Genomic DNA, 15,538 nt, shown 5'->3' on the forward strand with positions numbered 1-15,538 from the left:
ATTCTTAGTGTGGTCAACTCTACTAAGTTCTTATATCTCTCTGAGTCTGTCCTTTGGTAGCAAGTATGCTTCCTAGTCTATTTCTAACACCTTACGTACTTATGTGAAACTTACTTTCACACCTTCTACTAAACTACAGAGAACTAAAATGACAAAAATAATGAGGATATATGAACCCTCTCTTTTTTTTTTCTTGAATTGAAAAGTCTGTTTTTAGTGTTCACTAGAAACAGGCTAAGAAAAGGATAAAATAATACTGTGTTATTTTCTAAAACCTCATTACAGCAAAATAATTTTTAAAGCCCTGGGAAATTAAAGGAATTTTTATCCACATTTAAAGTATTTTGCAAAGTCTAATTAATTCCAAATAAGTTTACATGTTTTTGCTTCAGAAAAACCTGAAGTATAAAGGACATTACAGATGTAGCGTAAGTGGTGAAATAAAAAAATTACTTCAAGAATTAAATAACTGTATCTGTTTTACAGAACTTGTCATATAAATTATAGTACAGCCAGTCTTCCATATCTTCAGGTTCCACATATGCAGATTCAACCAACTGCAGATCAAAAATGTTAAGGGAAAAAAATATATATATAATATATATGTGTATACATATAATGTGTATATATATATCATTAAATAATACAAACTTAAAAAGCAATATAGTGTAACAGCTATTTACATAGCATTTACATTGTATTAAGTATTAGGTTGGTGCAAAAGTAATTGTGGTTTTTGCCATTAATAAGTAATCCAGAGATGATTTAAAGTATACAGAAGAAGATACATAGGTTATATGCAAATAATACACAATTTTATATAAGGAATTTGAGTATCCAAGGATTTTGGTATGAGGGGTGTCCTGGAGCCAATCTCTCATGAACACTGAGGGGAGGCAATATAGATTACCTAAAATTGCCAAGTTATAGGAGGATTTGGACAAGTTTAATTAAGAGACTGTTTTTATCACTGAGTTCTAGGACAATAACTGGTATCAGCAATCCAGTTGAGATATTTAGTCTGCTGAATGAGAGAGCAGAATTTACCTACCATGTAAATTTACTCACACTAAGCCCTGAGCTCCATGAGGACAAGAACCATGTCTGACTCAAGGCTGTATCCACAACATATTTCTTCTGTAGACAGTAGCTAAGGTCACCTGTCTAAGGACTAAACACAATGCAGTCATTTTAATGAGCCTTTGACTTTACTAAAATGGGATTCTATCTTTATCATGTATGGGTTCTATATTCCAACTGTATCACTTTGATTTTCTTTCTAGAAATGCTGTTTGCTAACAGTCTGAAATGCTGGTGTCCCACCAAAATACCTGTGTTGAAACCTAACCCCCAAGGTGAAGTTATTAAGAGGTGGGTTTTTGGGAGGTGACTATGTGGGTGGGATTAGTGCCCTTGTAAAAGAGGTCTGAAGAAGCTTGTTTGTCCTGTTTGCCACGTGAGGACACAGCAAGAAGGCACCATCTATGAGAAAAGGGCCCTCACCAGACACTAAATCTGCTGGTGCCTTGGGCTTCCCAATCTCCAGGACTGTGAGCAATAAATTTCTGTTGTTTATACATTACCCAGTCTAAGGTCTTTTGTTATAGAAGTCCAAACAGACTAAGATACTGTTCAATAAAATATATTTACGTGTTTTAACTTTCAGCAAGAAAAGGATATGAAATACTTTAAATCTCAGCATAGGCCTTAAAGATATAGTGTGTATAGATGCATAAGTCTAAACCCTGCTTTCATATCAAATCAGAAAGTAAAACTCAACCTTATGTTGAATACAAGATGTGTGCCTAAAATCAAGTGATTCAAGAAAGCTGAAAATGAAAGGACAAAGGTATAGCAGGCAGGTGCAAACAAAAAAAACAGGTGTCACAATCTCAATATGAGACAATGTAGAATTCAGACAAACTATATTTAAAAAGGTAAGAAGGTCACTTAATAATGCTACAGGGCAGTGCTACTCAAACTATAGTCTGGGACCTGTGCAGGTACACAAACTGTTAACAGTTCAAACAGGTAAGTATGGAGATCGAGAGTAAGTATTTAGACACTTTAATGGCAATTTGACAATGCTAAGGAAAGTAGTATATATATTTATAGCCCCTACAGCTTATATATTATTAACTAACATTTAACAACACCATCTTTTAAAAAGCTTGTCTTTGTGTCACTGATACTTTGCTTTCCAGAACTCCCATTAGGTCTTTCATATTTAGAAGAATTTAAAAATGTGACCATCAACAGAAAATGCATAATCTACCAATAAACAGTCTCCTTTTTAAAAATGCATACTAAAAAACTACCTTTGCTCACTTTGGGGGATTTGTTTTAATTTCCTAGTCTTCTGGACATATCTTTTTCTTTAAAGTTATTTCATCAACTCTAAGCTGCCAGATTTCAGATGCACCATTATTTTACATACTAAAAAACAAAGAAGCCACTACTTAAACTCTAACTTGTTGTTGATTTATGTTAATATGTACCAGGAAGGAAGGAAGGGAGGGAGGAAAGTAAAATATATTAAACAACAAAGTGATTATAGCGACAGTTAAAACTTGAACAGAACTTGATATTTCTCTAGTATTTTTCAAAACAAAGCACAGATTTTTAACACAATTAAGAAAAATCTTAAACAGAAATTATGGCAGTAAAATAATAACTTAATTGGGCCTTGGCTTGTACCTAGGCCAGGTCCTAATAAAGTATCGAAACTGGCAAAGCCTCCTTCGCGTGCCCTAATCCATGCTTCCATCTGCAATTTCTACTCCTTATTCTACTCATTCACACCACCCTGAGGATCAACAGCCCCAACCACAGACTGCGATCTGGTCCTGCTCTTCCAAGCAGAGCTCCTACACCCTGTGACTCAGTCTGGATCACACTCTCCATGGGTATCTGCTTAAACTGGGCCTCTATAAACATCTTCTGATCCTTGTACACTGCCCTCTATTTTTCCATAACATCAACTTTGCTACAGAAATTATCACACAACTCTTAAACTGTATGCACTTCATCTGAACGCCTCTTCACCCCTCCATTTCCTTGAGAACAGGAAATGTCATACTCATCTGCGTATTCTCCACACACCCAGCAGTCCCTTACAAGAAACTTATTGAACTGGGTTTCCCTTCCCCAACAACTGTCCACTTTAACATTTATCTGTCCCACATCTCACCTTGGGCCTTACTCTCTATGAATTAGCACAGACTGGCTTGTGTAAGTGAATTACTACTCGCCATTAGGATGGATCATATTTTAAATAAGTTTTTGTTTTTGAATAATTATGCCTTAGCGCAAAGGATTACATAATGACGGATTTTTAGGCATGATGACAGGCCAGGGAGAGAGCTGTTTTGAACCAGGCAGGACTCAGTACCAGCTCACTTGCCCCTTCCGCAGATTCCATCAAAATCCTCACAGGGTAGGGGTTGAAGGTACTATCCAGTAATTCTCTTACAAGAGCCGGGTTATATATTCTGCTCATAGAGATCAGTTTTGCTACAACTTGATATAGGGTCTTGAATGTTAGTATTTTTACAGAGTAAGTTAATGAGTATGGTACAAAGAGACTCTGCAAGCCACACTTAGGTATAACTTTCTAACCCAATCATTAATTACACATTTGAGTTTTCTAACAATGTAGGGTAATCATATTAGCTTCTAATTATTATATGAATGCTTAAGCTTAAAGCAGAATGTTTTAAATAAGAGCATTTTAGGTCCTATTTGAAAATCAAATTGCTTCAGTGTTAAAGGTTTTTGATAAACTTTAGTAATTTGTTTTCTTTCCTATAAAAATGAATGAAAAGGACTGTCAATGAAAAATGCCATGTTCAAATGGACATACTAAGAAATAAAAGGGACTCAAAACAAATTTTTTTAAAGATTACTTGCAAGTCAATACTCACAAGATATGAAATCTCTCAGAAAAAAATTCTTCTTGGGAAAACTTATTATGAGAACATTAACTATCAACTCACCACAGTATGAAATAAATTTTCACCATAAAACGCCACCTTATGACCAAGAGAGGATTATATACACTTTCCTAAGCAGAGGAAACTACAACCTTTATTCTCTTCTGAGGTGCCATCTTCTGAAGTTTTTTTTTCCAGCACAATTCCAGAAAAATCTGTAATTACCTAAAAGAATGGGACAGAAGAAAGGAAATAGTTATGTATGAAAAACCTTTTCATGATGCGAAGATCTGTACAGTTATTTCAAATAATCCTGAATATAAAGATGGGCTATAAAAAGAAACTAAGTCTTTTAAAAATGAGAAACCCTGTGACACATTAACATTTTAATATCCTATTAACTAATGCAAACTCAATGAATGTAACTTCTCTATATCAAACCAACCTACTTTCCCCCAACCAGCTTAAGAACCAAATCACAGCAATTCATCTGACTGTTGAGTCCTACTACCCTGAAGTACAGACATACTTAGCACCTGTGATAATGGCAATATTTTTTATTATGTAACTATACTTCATATTTCATACTGAATTGCTATAGAATCTAGAAATCACTTGTTTCCATATGGAGTTTAAATATATACATAATTTAATATATAACTAAAACGAAGAACTGCCAATTTTTAAGAATTTCTAGAACACAGAAACACGTTCAAAACCTAACAGAGAAACACATAAGCATTCCTACCTCCAAAGCTTTGTCATACTGTTTGTTAGAAATATATAGTTCAGCTGCTATGTTAACATCTTCCATAGAGACTAGGCCCTGGTGTTTTGAGAAAGCTTCATCAATTATGTTAATAGCAGAAGTAACATCATTGGCTTCATAGTAACTCCTAAAAAAAAAGTGGCAAAATGGATGAATATTTACTTAATTCCAATTATAAAACTCATTTCTTTGCTTAGGCTATCTAACAATGAACAGTGATTTTCATTTTCTTAGAATTTGAGAGGAATGTATATTTTCTTAAAATCATAATCAAAACTGATCCAGAAAAAATGTGCAGTGTCAGTAACAGTGTTATAATTTCAAGCATCTCACTCTCCAAAAGCTACCTCCTATCATTCCAGCTCATTCCCTCTTGTAATCCAATACCAACCCTTCTACCTCGACAGATCTACAAAGCATAGGTCCTACCACTTTTTCACCATCGCCTACACCCTGCCTAGGCTCACTTTCTTCCTTCTCCAAGGCCCAACATTATAATTATTCCTTTGCATACATCCTCAGTCCTCTTGCCCTGCTCTCCCTTGATCAAAATCATTCAATAACACCCCAAGCCTGGTTAAAATACAACTGTATCTACTCTTCACCACCACCTGCCCAGCTGACCATGTCGACTGGTCTCACTCTAAATTGATGACCAATAGCCTCAAGCAGGTCCATGGTACTGATGAGCAGTATTACTAGTTACCTATTCAGTACTTCTCAAACTTGAATGTGCATATGGATCAACTGGCTATCTTGTAAAAATGCATATTCAGATCCAGTAAAGCTGGGGCAGGCCTAGATCCTGCATTTCTGACAAGCTTCCAGGTGATGCAAATACTGCCAGTCTGTGGGGCAGTAATGTCCTAGACAACTATTGACATCTTCTCTCTCTCTTCAAACTGCCAGCAGTCTCCCAGTCCTACTCTCAGTTGATGGCCTTGCTTGATATTTTTACCAAGAAAAGAGAATTAAATCAGAACATCCCACATATTTCCAGCACATCTACCTACCATTCTCTTTTTAACCTAATCCAATCAATTTTTCCTCTCCCCACTCTGCCAATATTTCTAATCTCCTTGTTGCTAAATCTGTCCATTCTCAATGCTCATTTTATGTGATCTATTTGCAGTATCTCACACAGATGATCATCCCTCCTCCTTGAAGTGCTTTCTTCAATTAAATTCTAGAACATCATGCTGTTCTCAGTTTCCTCCTACTTCATTGGCCATTTCCTTTTAGTCTCCCAGCTGTTTCTTCTTCCTGACTTGTAAACATTGAAGTGCCTTAGGGTTCAGTCCTCTACACCCTGTCCACCTCCCCAACCCACCCCTCATATTCAATACATCAGAAAATCTTGAGAGCTCAGCCTTCAAAATACATACATAATCTGATTACTTCGTACCAGTTCCTGCTGCTTACATCCTGGTCCACATTACCATTTTCCCTTCTATGTATCACTATAATAATTTCCTAACTGGTCTCCATGCTTCTGCCCTTCCACTATTCAATCTGTTCTCAAAAGAGCAGCCAGAATTGATGCACTTAAAATTTAAGTCAGACTATGTCACTTTTCTACTCAGAACCCTCCAGTGACTTCCAAACTCATTCAGAATAAAAGCCAAAGCCCTTACAATAGCCCAAAAGGGCTAAAGATCTATTCTTCTGATATCTCTCTGCACTGCTCCCCTTAATTCTTCAGCTTCCCTAACCATACTTTGTACTTGCTATTTCTTTTACCTGTGATACTCCTTCCCTGAATATCTGTTCTCGTACCTACTTCAATGCACCTTTAGTCAGTAGGACCATAAAACAGAGAATTAAGTCCTTCTCTAATCACTCTATCTAAAAATAACACACCCCCACCCCAAACATCAAATTCCTATCCCTTTTTCCTGCTTTATTTTTCTTCATATCACTTATCAACATCTGATGTACTACATATTTAGCTGTTTATTTATTGCCTCTCTCTCTCACTGAAATGTAAGCTATACAAGAACAGGGGATTTTTAAACCTTGCTCAACAGTAGATACCCTGGTTTCCTGTACAGTACCTAGTGCCAAAGATATATTCAATAATATTTCTGGAGGGAAAGTAGGGACCAAAGGGAAAGCCTAAACAGAAGTTACAGTGATAGAATTCCATGTAGGAAAGACCTCAATGGCAGTGGCAGAACTGACAATCATCACTCTTTCCCAAAAAAGTATTATATCTAATAGACGTGGAAAACCAATTTACTATCATAGGCCACCTAACATTTCACAAAGTCAAAGGCTACTGGACTAACCACTGTGACAGCTACAGATTTAACTAACAGCAAATAACCTGAGAAGACCCTCAGTGCTCATGGTATTCCATCAGGGATCAACTTAGGGTTGCCTTGCCTCAGCAAAATTCCTAGAAATGTTTTCTAGTAGTCCTATGCAACCCATCCCTGGGAGGGTAAGGGACAGTTTCACAGCTAAGCATCATTGTGATAAAGGCTGTGGAATTAATAGGGTCACCCCTAATGTACCCTGATGGAGATGGTTACTCCTAGAACAAAATATCATCTGATATCCCTAGAATAGAAAGCATATCACAAGGCATTACTCAGCAAAAATGTTTCCTACTTTGCTTTGCTGTGCAGCATACCAGAGAAGTAAATGCAGTAGGGTATATTTTAGAATAAAATATATATCACAGTCAATAATCTGCCAACTGTAAAAGAGAATTTTTATAGTCTTAAAATATATACTGGCTCAAGATAAAATAATAGAAGATCCCAAACCATTAACATTTCATTGGCAAATCTGCAATAAAAAACACTTTTTTAATTATTGCAAATATACACAATTTCGACTAAGTTTGGAAACCTGAGAACCTACTCATCCTTTTAGGACGTGTCCCATTTTTAAACCTCTGAGCACTTGAAATGTAACCTTATATACACAATTTTTCTAAGCAATGACACAGTTGACTTGGAAACAGAAAAGTACTGAAAATTCGGTACAACCTAAAATACAGGGCTGGGCATGGTGGCTCGTATGTGTAATCCTAGCACTTAGGGAGGCCAAAGAAGAAGAAATGCTTGAGGTCAGGAGTTCGAGACCAGCCTGAACAACACAGCAAGACCTTGTCTCTGCAGAAAAAAAATTAAAAATTAGCCGGGTGTGGTGGCGTGCACCTGTAGTCCCAGCTACTCAGGAGGCTGGCTGACAGGGTCACTTGAGCTCAGAAGTTCACGGTTGCAGTGAACTATAAACACGACATTATACTCCAGCCTGGGTGACAGAGCAAGATCCTGTCTCAAAAAACAAAACAATAAAATACATAAGGCAAAACACTTCTTGAACTTCAATGAAAAGTACATCCTATTCCAAATATATGCTTTGATTTGCAAAATAAGATTAACAGCAGCAACTAGATATGTTTCACTCCAAACTTACTTTGCCATATCTCTAGCCAGCTGCATAAAACGTTCGCCATCAGATGGAGACAAAAGGTTTAAAATACGCCTATAACCATCCATGGCCATTTTATGATCACCCATCTGTTCGTAAAGGCTTGATCGCTCCCACAGATAACGGACATTAGTAGGTTCATATTTAAGAGCTAAAAAGAAAGAAATACAAATTATTTACCACAAAAAGGGGTGCATGGTACCTGGGTGTGATCCATCATCATCTCAGAAAATTTAATAAGCAAACTAATTCATCAATGAAACAAAAGGAGTTATTCTGAATAAATGTATTTTCATAGGAACTCTTGACTAGGTTTGATGTAAGACCAGATAGAATCTGAATCTCAACAGTAATCTTCTTCTTAATGTGGTCAATCTAGTCTGATGTTAATCCTCAAGGAACAGCTTAGAACCAACACTGATCTTAGTGGGAAACTGAAGGTACTATTCATCTACCAACTTTTGTGTTGTATTATCTCACAACACTCAAAAAGTCCCTGACAAACATGAGAACAGAGGAACCCCAAATACCTACCTCTAGAATAACAGACAATAGAAACAAATTTATCTCAGCCAAAATAACACTCCAGAGTAGCAAATACAATGATCAAAAAACCTACTATGTAACATCTTATAAAAGTGAAAAAAAAAAATTTCAATTACCTTTTGTATAGCAAAAAATAGCCTGTTTAATATTGTCTTGTTCCAGAGACATTTCTGCCAGTCTAACCCATTCTTCTGTGTCACTGGGATTTAAATGCGCAGCAATCAACTCAAACTGCAATGATTTTTCCATGTCACCTTGGTCCTCATATATCATGGCAAGAGTAGAGAATGGCTCATAAGCCAGAGGAGCTATAACAAATTAAAAAAATAAATTCCATTGGCTGAGAGAAGAGGCTTGAGTTGATGTCAATCCCATGGTTTAAACTGTGTGTCTTTTTTTAAATACCTAAACTCTTCAAATCACTCTAGCAGAATTATACAAACTGCTTAAGACAAGTTAAAATAAATGCTAGATTATATCTGCTTTATTTTCATACATTTTTAGCATTTTTAAAGCATTGCTTTCTCTAAGCAAGGTATAATTTCATGAAAATCCTAATCTCTACCACATCTTCCTCATGAAAATTCCCCTTTGCTCAGGATAAACATGGCTCGGTATCAGCAAGTTCATCCCAATAAACACCAGTCACATCAGTGGGGCTGAATCTTCATGATTTAGCTCCCACACCAAGGAGTATGGTATGAATGAACAGATGATCCCTAAGCAGCAGCTAAATGGATATCAAAGTGACTGGCTAATCTACATTTCTGAAATACTGTTTCTGAAACAAAATTCAAAGATTATGAGGTATTAAAGTCAACGATTTTTGTCAAAAACAACTATAAACTAAAATAAAGGGAACAAATAATACTGGAAAGTAGGAACCAAATGAAATATACTAAAGGAAAAAGTCTGTTTAATCTTAGGCAGTAGCCTCAAATTACCCTAATGAATAATCCGGGAAATTATAGTAAGACTTTTTTTTTTTTTTTTTTTTTGAGACGGAGTCTTGCTCTGTCGCCCAGGCTGGGGTGCAGTGGCCGGATCTCAGCTCACTGCAAGCTCCACCTCCCGGGTTTACACCATTCTCCTGCCTCAGCCTCCTGAGTAGCTAGGACTACAGGCGCCCGCCACCTCGCCCGGCTAGTTTTTTTGTATTTTTTAGTAGAGATGGGGTTTCACCGTGTTAGCCAGGATGGTCTCGATCTCCTGACCTCGTGATCCACCCGTCTCGGCCTCCCAAAGTGCTGGGATTACAGGCTTGAGCCACCGCGCCCGGCCTATAGTAAGACTTTTAAAAGGACCCTAGTCTAACCAAAAAGAAATGCCAAACTATTGAAAAGATGAAAGTTTACTGTATTACAGCTATCCAAACCACTCTGCAGAGCACAATTTGGCAACACATCAAGGAAAGAAAACAATAAATATAAGTAATTAGTTAAAAAAAAAAACCACACTGAAGGTATCATTCAATATGCCCAAGACGCATCATTTAATTGAGAGATAAGATGACAAGTTTAAACTGTCTTTTACCAAAAAATAGATAACATAATCTAGTACTGCATGATCTAGAAAACAAAAGGAAAAAAGAAAGCTCTTCAAGTGGTTTTAATATAATGTATTTCCCATACTGACAATTCAAAAGTCTAAATCCTTCAACTGAAACATTTAAAAAAAAAAAAAAAAAAAGGTAACTGTGAAATTTAACAAATATTAAGGACATCTCATTGAATCATACTCTGAGATTTTCATTTTCTTGTGAAAAGTGGCAATTACCATTACCACAATCACCCGTAAGCTTCTGAACATATTTTCCAAATAGTACTGTGAAGTACTACCCCATTTGTTTTAAGTTAGACTATTAAACTGCTATTATTAATAAAATCCCCACAGAAAACACCTTGTCTTATGATTTCCATGCACATCAATATCGCTTCTTCACGTTCTCCTCGAGCAAAACGAATGTTGGCTTCACCCATGAGACCTCTCAGAGCTCTGGGAAGTTTACTCCGAGGTCTTTTCTCCTGTATGGAAGAAAAATGACATTTAGATTAAAATATAGTGAAGTCTTAGATTTCACTGTATTTTAAAAATTAATTCCAACCATATTGATAAAAATAGAATATAATAAAACTGAAATTTCCCTTTAAAAATTTTCAGTTTTCGAAACTCAGAACTAAATAGTTGCAATTCCAATTGACTCTTTAACATTAAAATTTATAAAGTCAAAATTGGCCATTCTTGTAATCCCAGCACTTTGGGAGGCTGAAGCAGGTGGATCACTTGAGGCCAGGAGTTCAAGACCGGCCTGGCCAACATAATGAAACCCATCTCTACTGAAAATACAAAAAAATTAGCCAGGCATGGTGGCGCACACCCATAATTTCAGCTACTTGGGAGGCTGAGGCATGAGAATCGCTTGAACCTGGGAGGCAGAGGTTACAGTGAGCCAAGATCACGCCACTGCATTCCAGCCTGGGTGACAGCTCAAGACTGTCTCATTAAAAAAAAAAAAGTCTAAAACTCAATTGCAGAAAAAAAAGGGTCAGGAGTTACTAAATTACTAATTAGAATAATAACAAATATAGAGCTGGATGCTGCAAAATGGATTTATATTCCAGGATTATGATGTAATCTACTGAAGATCCCCTTTCTTTCAAATTTATCCACTCAAAATGAACTTGTTTAAAAAAGTATCACGTTATAGTATGGACATGGACATATGTTTTAAGACAGAGTCTCACTCTGTTGCCCAGGCTGCAGTGCAGTGGAGTGATCTCAGCTCACTGCAACCTCGATTTCCCGGGCTCAAGCATCCTCCCACCTCAACCTCCAGGGTAGCTAGGACCACAGGAGTGCACTACAACACCTAGCTAGTTTTTTAAAAAGTTTCTTGTAGAGACAGAGCCTCACTATGTTGACCAGGCTGATCTTAAACTTCCTTGGCTCAAGCAATCCTCCTGTCTCAGCCTCCTGAACTGCTGCCATTACAGGCATGAGCCACTGTGCCTCACCAGTATGGACCTTTAAATAGCAAACCCGCAGTCCATTTTCACACATGCAATAATTAAGGTTGTGTTTGTGTGTCTATTAGATTCCACCTTTCTAGCATCTCTTAGAAAATAAATGGCCCGATTGGTTTAAATGAGCCACTTTGCTTTGACTTTATTTATTGTATTTATTTTTTTGAGACAGGGTCTCGTTCTGACACCTGGGCTGCAGCCTTGACTTCCCCAAGCTCAGGTGCTCCTCCTACCTCAGCCTCCAGAGCAGCTGGGCTACATAAACATTATCTAATAGGAAACATAATAAACAAATAACAGTTGTGTCATAGTATTTCCTTTCATATAGTTTGAATTGTTTCCCAGGTCTAACTTACAGACTTCTTTTTCAATTACTATGTCACTTTCTTCATTGTTTATAAATATCAAAATAAGTAACAATTTACTTTCATCATTTTCTTGGTTTCACGATTGAGAACCATCTCCAATACAAATACATCGCCAGCCGTGGGTTGCTCAGGTGTTTCTTCCTCCTCCTCCTCCTCTTCTTCCTCTTCCTCCTCATCATCTTCATTCTCTCCAAGCATGGAAGCAAAGACCTTGTGAACTGACTTACTCACTCCATCTGATGTTTCTCCTGAGAAAAGAGACATTGATGATGGGGGGAGGGGAGGAAGCTGCAGAATTCTCTGTGAAAAACAAGTACTTTCTAAGTATAAATTTTTACCCCAAGAACACCAAATTTGAAAGTAAAAAATAGTAAATGAACACCCTCAAAAACCAAACCAAAGAAAGTTATCACAAAGCCATGTATTTTATTCTACAGGAATAGCTGACTCATCCTTTAGGCCTCATCCAGATTTATAGGCAAAATTAACCAAAAAATCAGAAGCACATACAATAATAGAGAGGAAAAAAAATAGAAGAATTATAAGACATAGACCTAAGAACTAAACAAGACTAGCAGTATGGAGCCCTGGTGGTATAGCATAGTGGTTGAAAGTGAGGGCTCTAGAGCCAAGCTGCCTGGTTCCAAACTTTATCTCCATCTATCACTAGCTGTGTAACCTAGGGGAAATTACTGAAGCTCCTCTATACCTCAGTTTCTTTTTGCAAAAAGGGTTAATAATAATTTATAGGGCTACTCTGAGGACAAAATGAGTGTGTGTCTGTGTACATATACACTATGAATGCCTAGCATATAGTAAACACCCATTAAATGATATTATTAGTATTAAAATAGCTTTATTATTTCAGGAATAAAATATATGACATAGTTCATTTGTATCTCAGGATACCACCATAGTATAATATAATGATTTTTGAGTGTCAATAATGATGACTTTGAATGATCAAGAAAAAGTTAAATTCAGAGGCCAATTTTCTGTTAAAGCAGAGGCATTGCTATGGTTTGAATATCTGTCCCCTCCAAGTCTCATACTGAAATTTAATCCCCAATGTGCCAATACTGAGACATCTTTAAGAGGGGGCCTTTAAGAGGGACTGGGTCATGGGGCTCCGCTCTCATGAATGGATTAATCCATTCATGATTTAATGGGTTATCATGGGAGTGGGACTGGTGGCTTTACAAGAAGAGGAAGAGAGACCTGAGCTAGCATGCTCAGCTCCCTCACCATGTGATACCCCATATCGTCTTGGGACTCTGGAGAGTCTCCACAAAGGTCCTCAACAGATGTGGTTTCTCAGCCTGGGACCTTCTCAGCCTCCCTAACTATAAGAAATAAATTATTTTTCCTTATAAATTACCCAGTTTCAAGTATTCTGTTATAAGCAACAGAAAACACAAAGATAGACATGTAACATATTTCTGCAAAAGTTCCAACAAAATAGTTAAAATTTTAAGTATATATATAGAGATATAAATATGTTCAAAAAATACATATTTTCTTTGAGATGAAGTTTCACTCTTGTTGCCCAGGCTGGAGTACAATGGCGCAATCTCGGCTCACCACAACCTCCACCTCCCAGGTTCAAGCAATTCTCCTGCTTCAGCCTCCCAGGGTAGCTGGGATTACAGGAATGTGCCACCACACCTGGCTAATTTTGTATTTTTAGTAGAGACGGGGTTTCTCCATGTTGGTCAGGCTGGTCTCAAACTCTCGACCTCAGGTGATCCACCTGCCTTGGCCTCCCAAAGTGCTGGGATTACAGGCGTGAGCCACCGCGCCCAGTCAAAAACCTTTTTTTTTTTTTTTTTTTGAGATGGGGTCTCACTCTGTTGCCCAGGCTGGAGTGCAGTGGCACGATCCCAGCTCACTGCAGCCTCCACCTTCAGGGTTCAAGTGATTCTCATGCCTCAGCCTCCCGAATAGCTGGGACTACAGGCATGAGCCACCACATCCAGCTAATTTTTGTTTTTTGTTTTTTTTTTTTTTTTTTGGAGACATAGTCTTGCTCTGTCGCCCAGGCTGGAGTGCAGTGGTGCCATCTCAGGTCACTGCAGCCTCTGCCTTCTGTGTTCAAGCAATCCATCTCAGCCTCCCAAGTAGCTGGGACTACAGGCGTGTGCCAACACACCCAGCTAATTTTTGTATTTTTAGTAGAGACGGGGTTTCGCCATGTTGGTCAGGTTGGTCTTGAACTCCTGGCCTCAAGTGATCCACCCATCTCGGCCTCCCAAAGTGCTGGGATTATAGGCGTGAACCACTGCACCCAGCCTGTGTTCAAAAACTCTTATGCATACTTACTTATGTGAAATGCTTCAAATGCCAAAGATGATGTCTAAATGAGATAATCAATGTTTAATGAAGAACAGATTTTAAAAGCTGCATGTTCTGAGTAATAAATATTATTTTGAAGTCATAAGGATCATATTCAAGAATTCTGAACATTCAAAATAAAGATGAAAAGAAACATGTAAAATTTATCAGAGGAACAAAAGAGCAATCGTATGATCCATTCTGATAGAAAGAAGCATTTGATAAAATCCAATACCCATTCCTAATAAAAATTCTTAGTCAACTAAAAATGAAAGGGAGTATCTTTCATTTCATGAAGAGTATCTACAAAAATTTTCCACAAACACAGCTAACGGTGAATTACTGAACGTTACTAAGAATGAGACAAAGTTGCCTACTACCACCACTTCCATTCAACATTTTACTGGAGGTCCTAGCCAATGTAATAAGAAACAAAAGGCATAAAGATGGCAAGGAAAGCCGGGCGCGGTGACTCACGCCTATAGTCCTAGCACTTTGGGAGGCTGAGGCGGGCGGATCACGAGGTCAGGAGATTGAGACCATCCTGGCTAACACGGTGAAACCCCGTCTCTACTAATAATACAAAAAATTAGCCGGGCATCGTGGCGGGCGCCTGTAGTCCCAGCTACTCGGGAGACTGAGGCAGGAGAATGGCATGAACCCGGGAGGCGGAGCTTGCAGTGAGTGGACATGGCGCCACTGCACTCTAGCCTGGGCGACAGGGCGAGACTCCATCTCAAAAAAAAAAACAGGCAAGGAAAAAATAAAATTATCAGGTCACAGATGACATGATTATATACATAGAAGACCCAAAACAAATCTACATACAAACTGTAAGAAAAAATTAATTTAGCAAGGTTGCTGAACACAAAGTCAATATATAAAAATTATAGTTTAATATATCAGCAAATGAATTGAAAATGAAATTAAAAGAAGATCCTATCTTCACAGTGTGTAAGAACAGTGTGAAGAGCAAGAATTTAGTGGTGTATTTAGTACTGTTCAGGGGAAAAGGAACGATTAGTGGCCATATATTTCAATTACCTGACTGCCAAAGCTTGTTCAAAACTGACCCCTTCTGCTCTGAATACACGCTCATACTCAAGAGTCTTGGTAGAGTCCTGG

General features: G+C 37.6%; 2 protein-coding genes across 3 annotated transcripts in view; one reads left to right on the top strand and one right to left on the bottom strand.

The window, feature by feature from the left end:
- The window catches only part of CCDC150 (coiled-coil domain containing 150), a 139,919-nt gene extending 138,499 nt beyond the window's left edge, over positions 1 to 1,420 (top strand). For both annotated transcript variants that reach the window (XR_012421331.1, XR_012421330.1), the window contains one exon: positions 1,284 to 1,420. The gene's annotated coding sequence lies outside the window, so the exon portion shown is untranslated. The remainder of the gene's footprint in view (positions 1 to 1,283) is intronic.
- GTF3C3 (general transcription factor IIIC subunit 3) overlaps positions 1 to 15,538 on the bottom strand; it is a 35,807-nt gene that overhangs the window by 16,772 nt on the left and 3,497 nt on the right. Inside the window, exons 3-8 of the mRNA XM_005573812.5 lie at positions 12,140 to 12,330; positions 10,592 to 10,715; positions 8,808 to 8,999; positions 8,131 to 8,296; positions 4,681 to 4,828; positions 4,085 to 4,157 (exon numbers count right to left, since the gene is read on the bottom strand). Coding sequence (XP_005573869.1) covers positions 4,085 to 4,157; positions 4,681 to 4,828; positions 8,131 to 8,296; positions 8,808 to 8,999; positions 10,592 to 10,715; positions 12,140 to 12,330 — 894 coding nt within the window. The remainder of the gene's footprint in view (positions 1 to 4,084; positions 4,158 to 4,680; positions 4,829 to 8,130; positions 8,297 to 8,807; positions 9,000 to 10,591; positions 10,716 to 12,139; positions 12,331 to 15,538) is intronic.

This window comes from Macaca fascicularis, chromosome 12 (assembly GCF_037993035.2).
Source record: "Macaca fascicularis isolate 582-1 chromosome 12, T2T-MFA8v1.1".
NCBI lineage: Eukaryota > Metazoa > Chordata > Mammalia > Primates > Cercopithecidae > Macaca > Macaca fascicularis.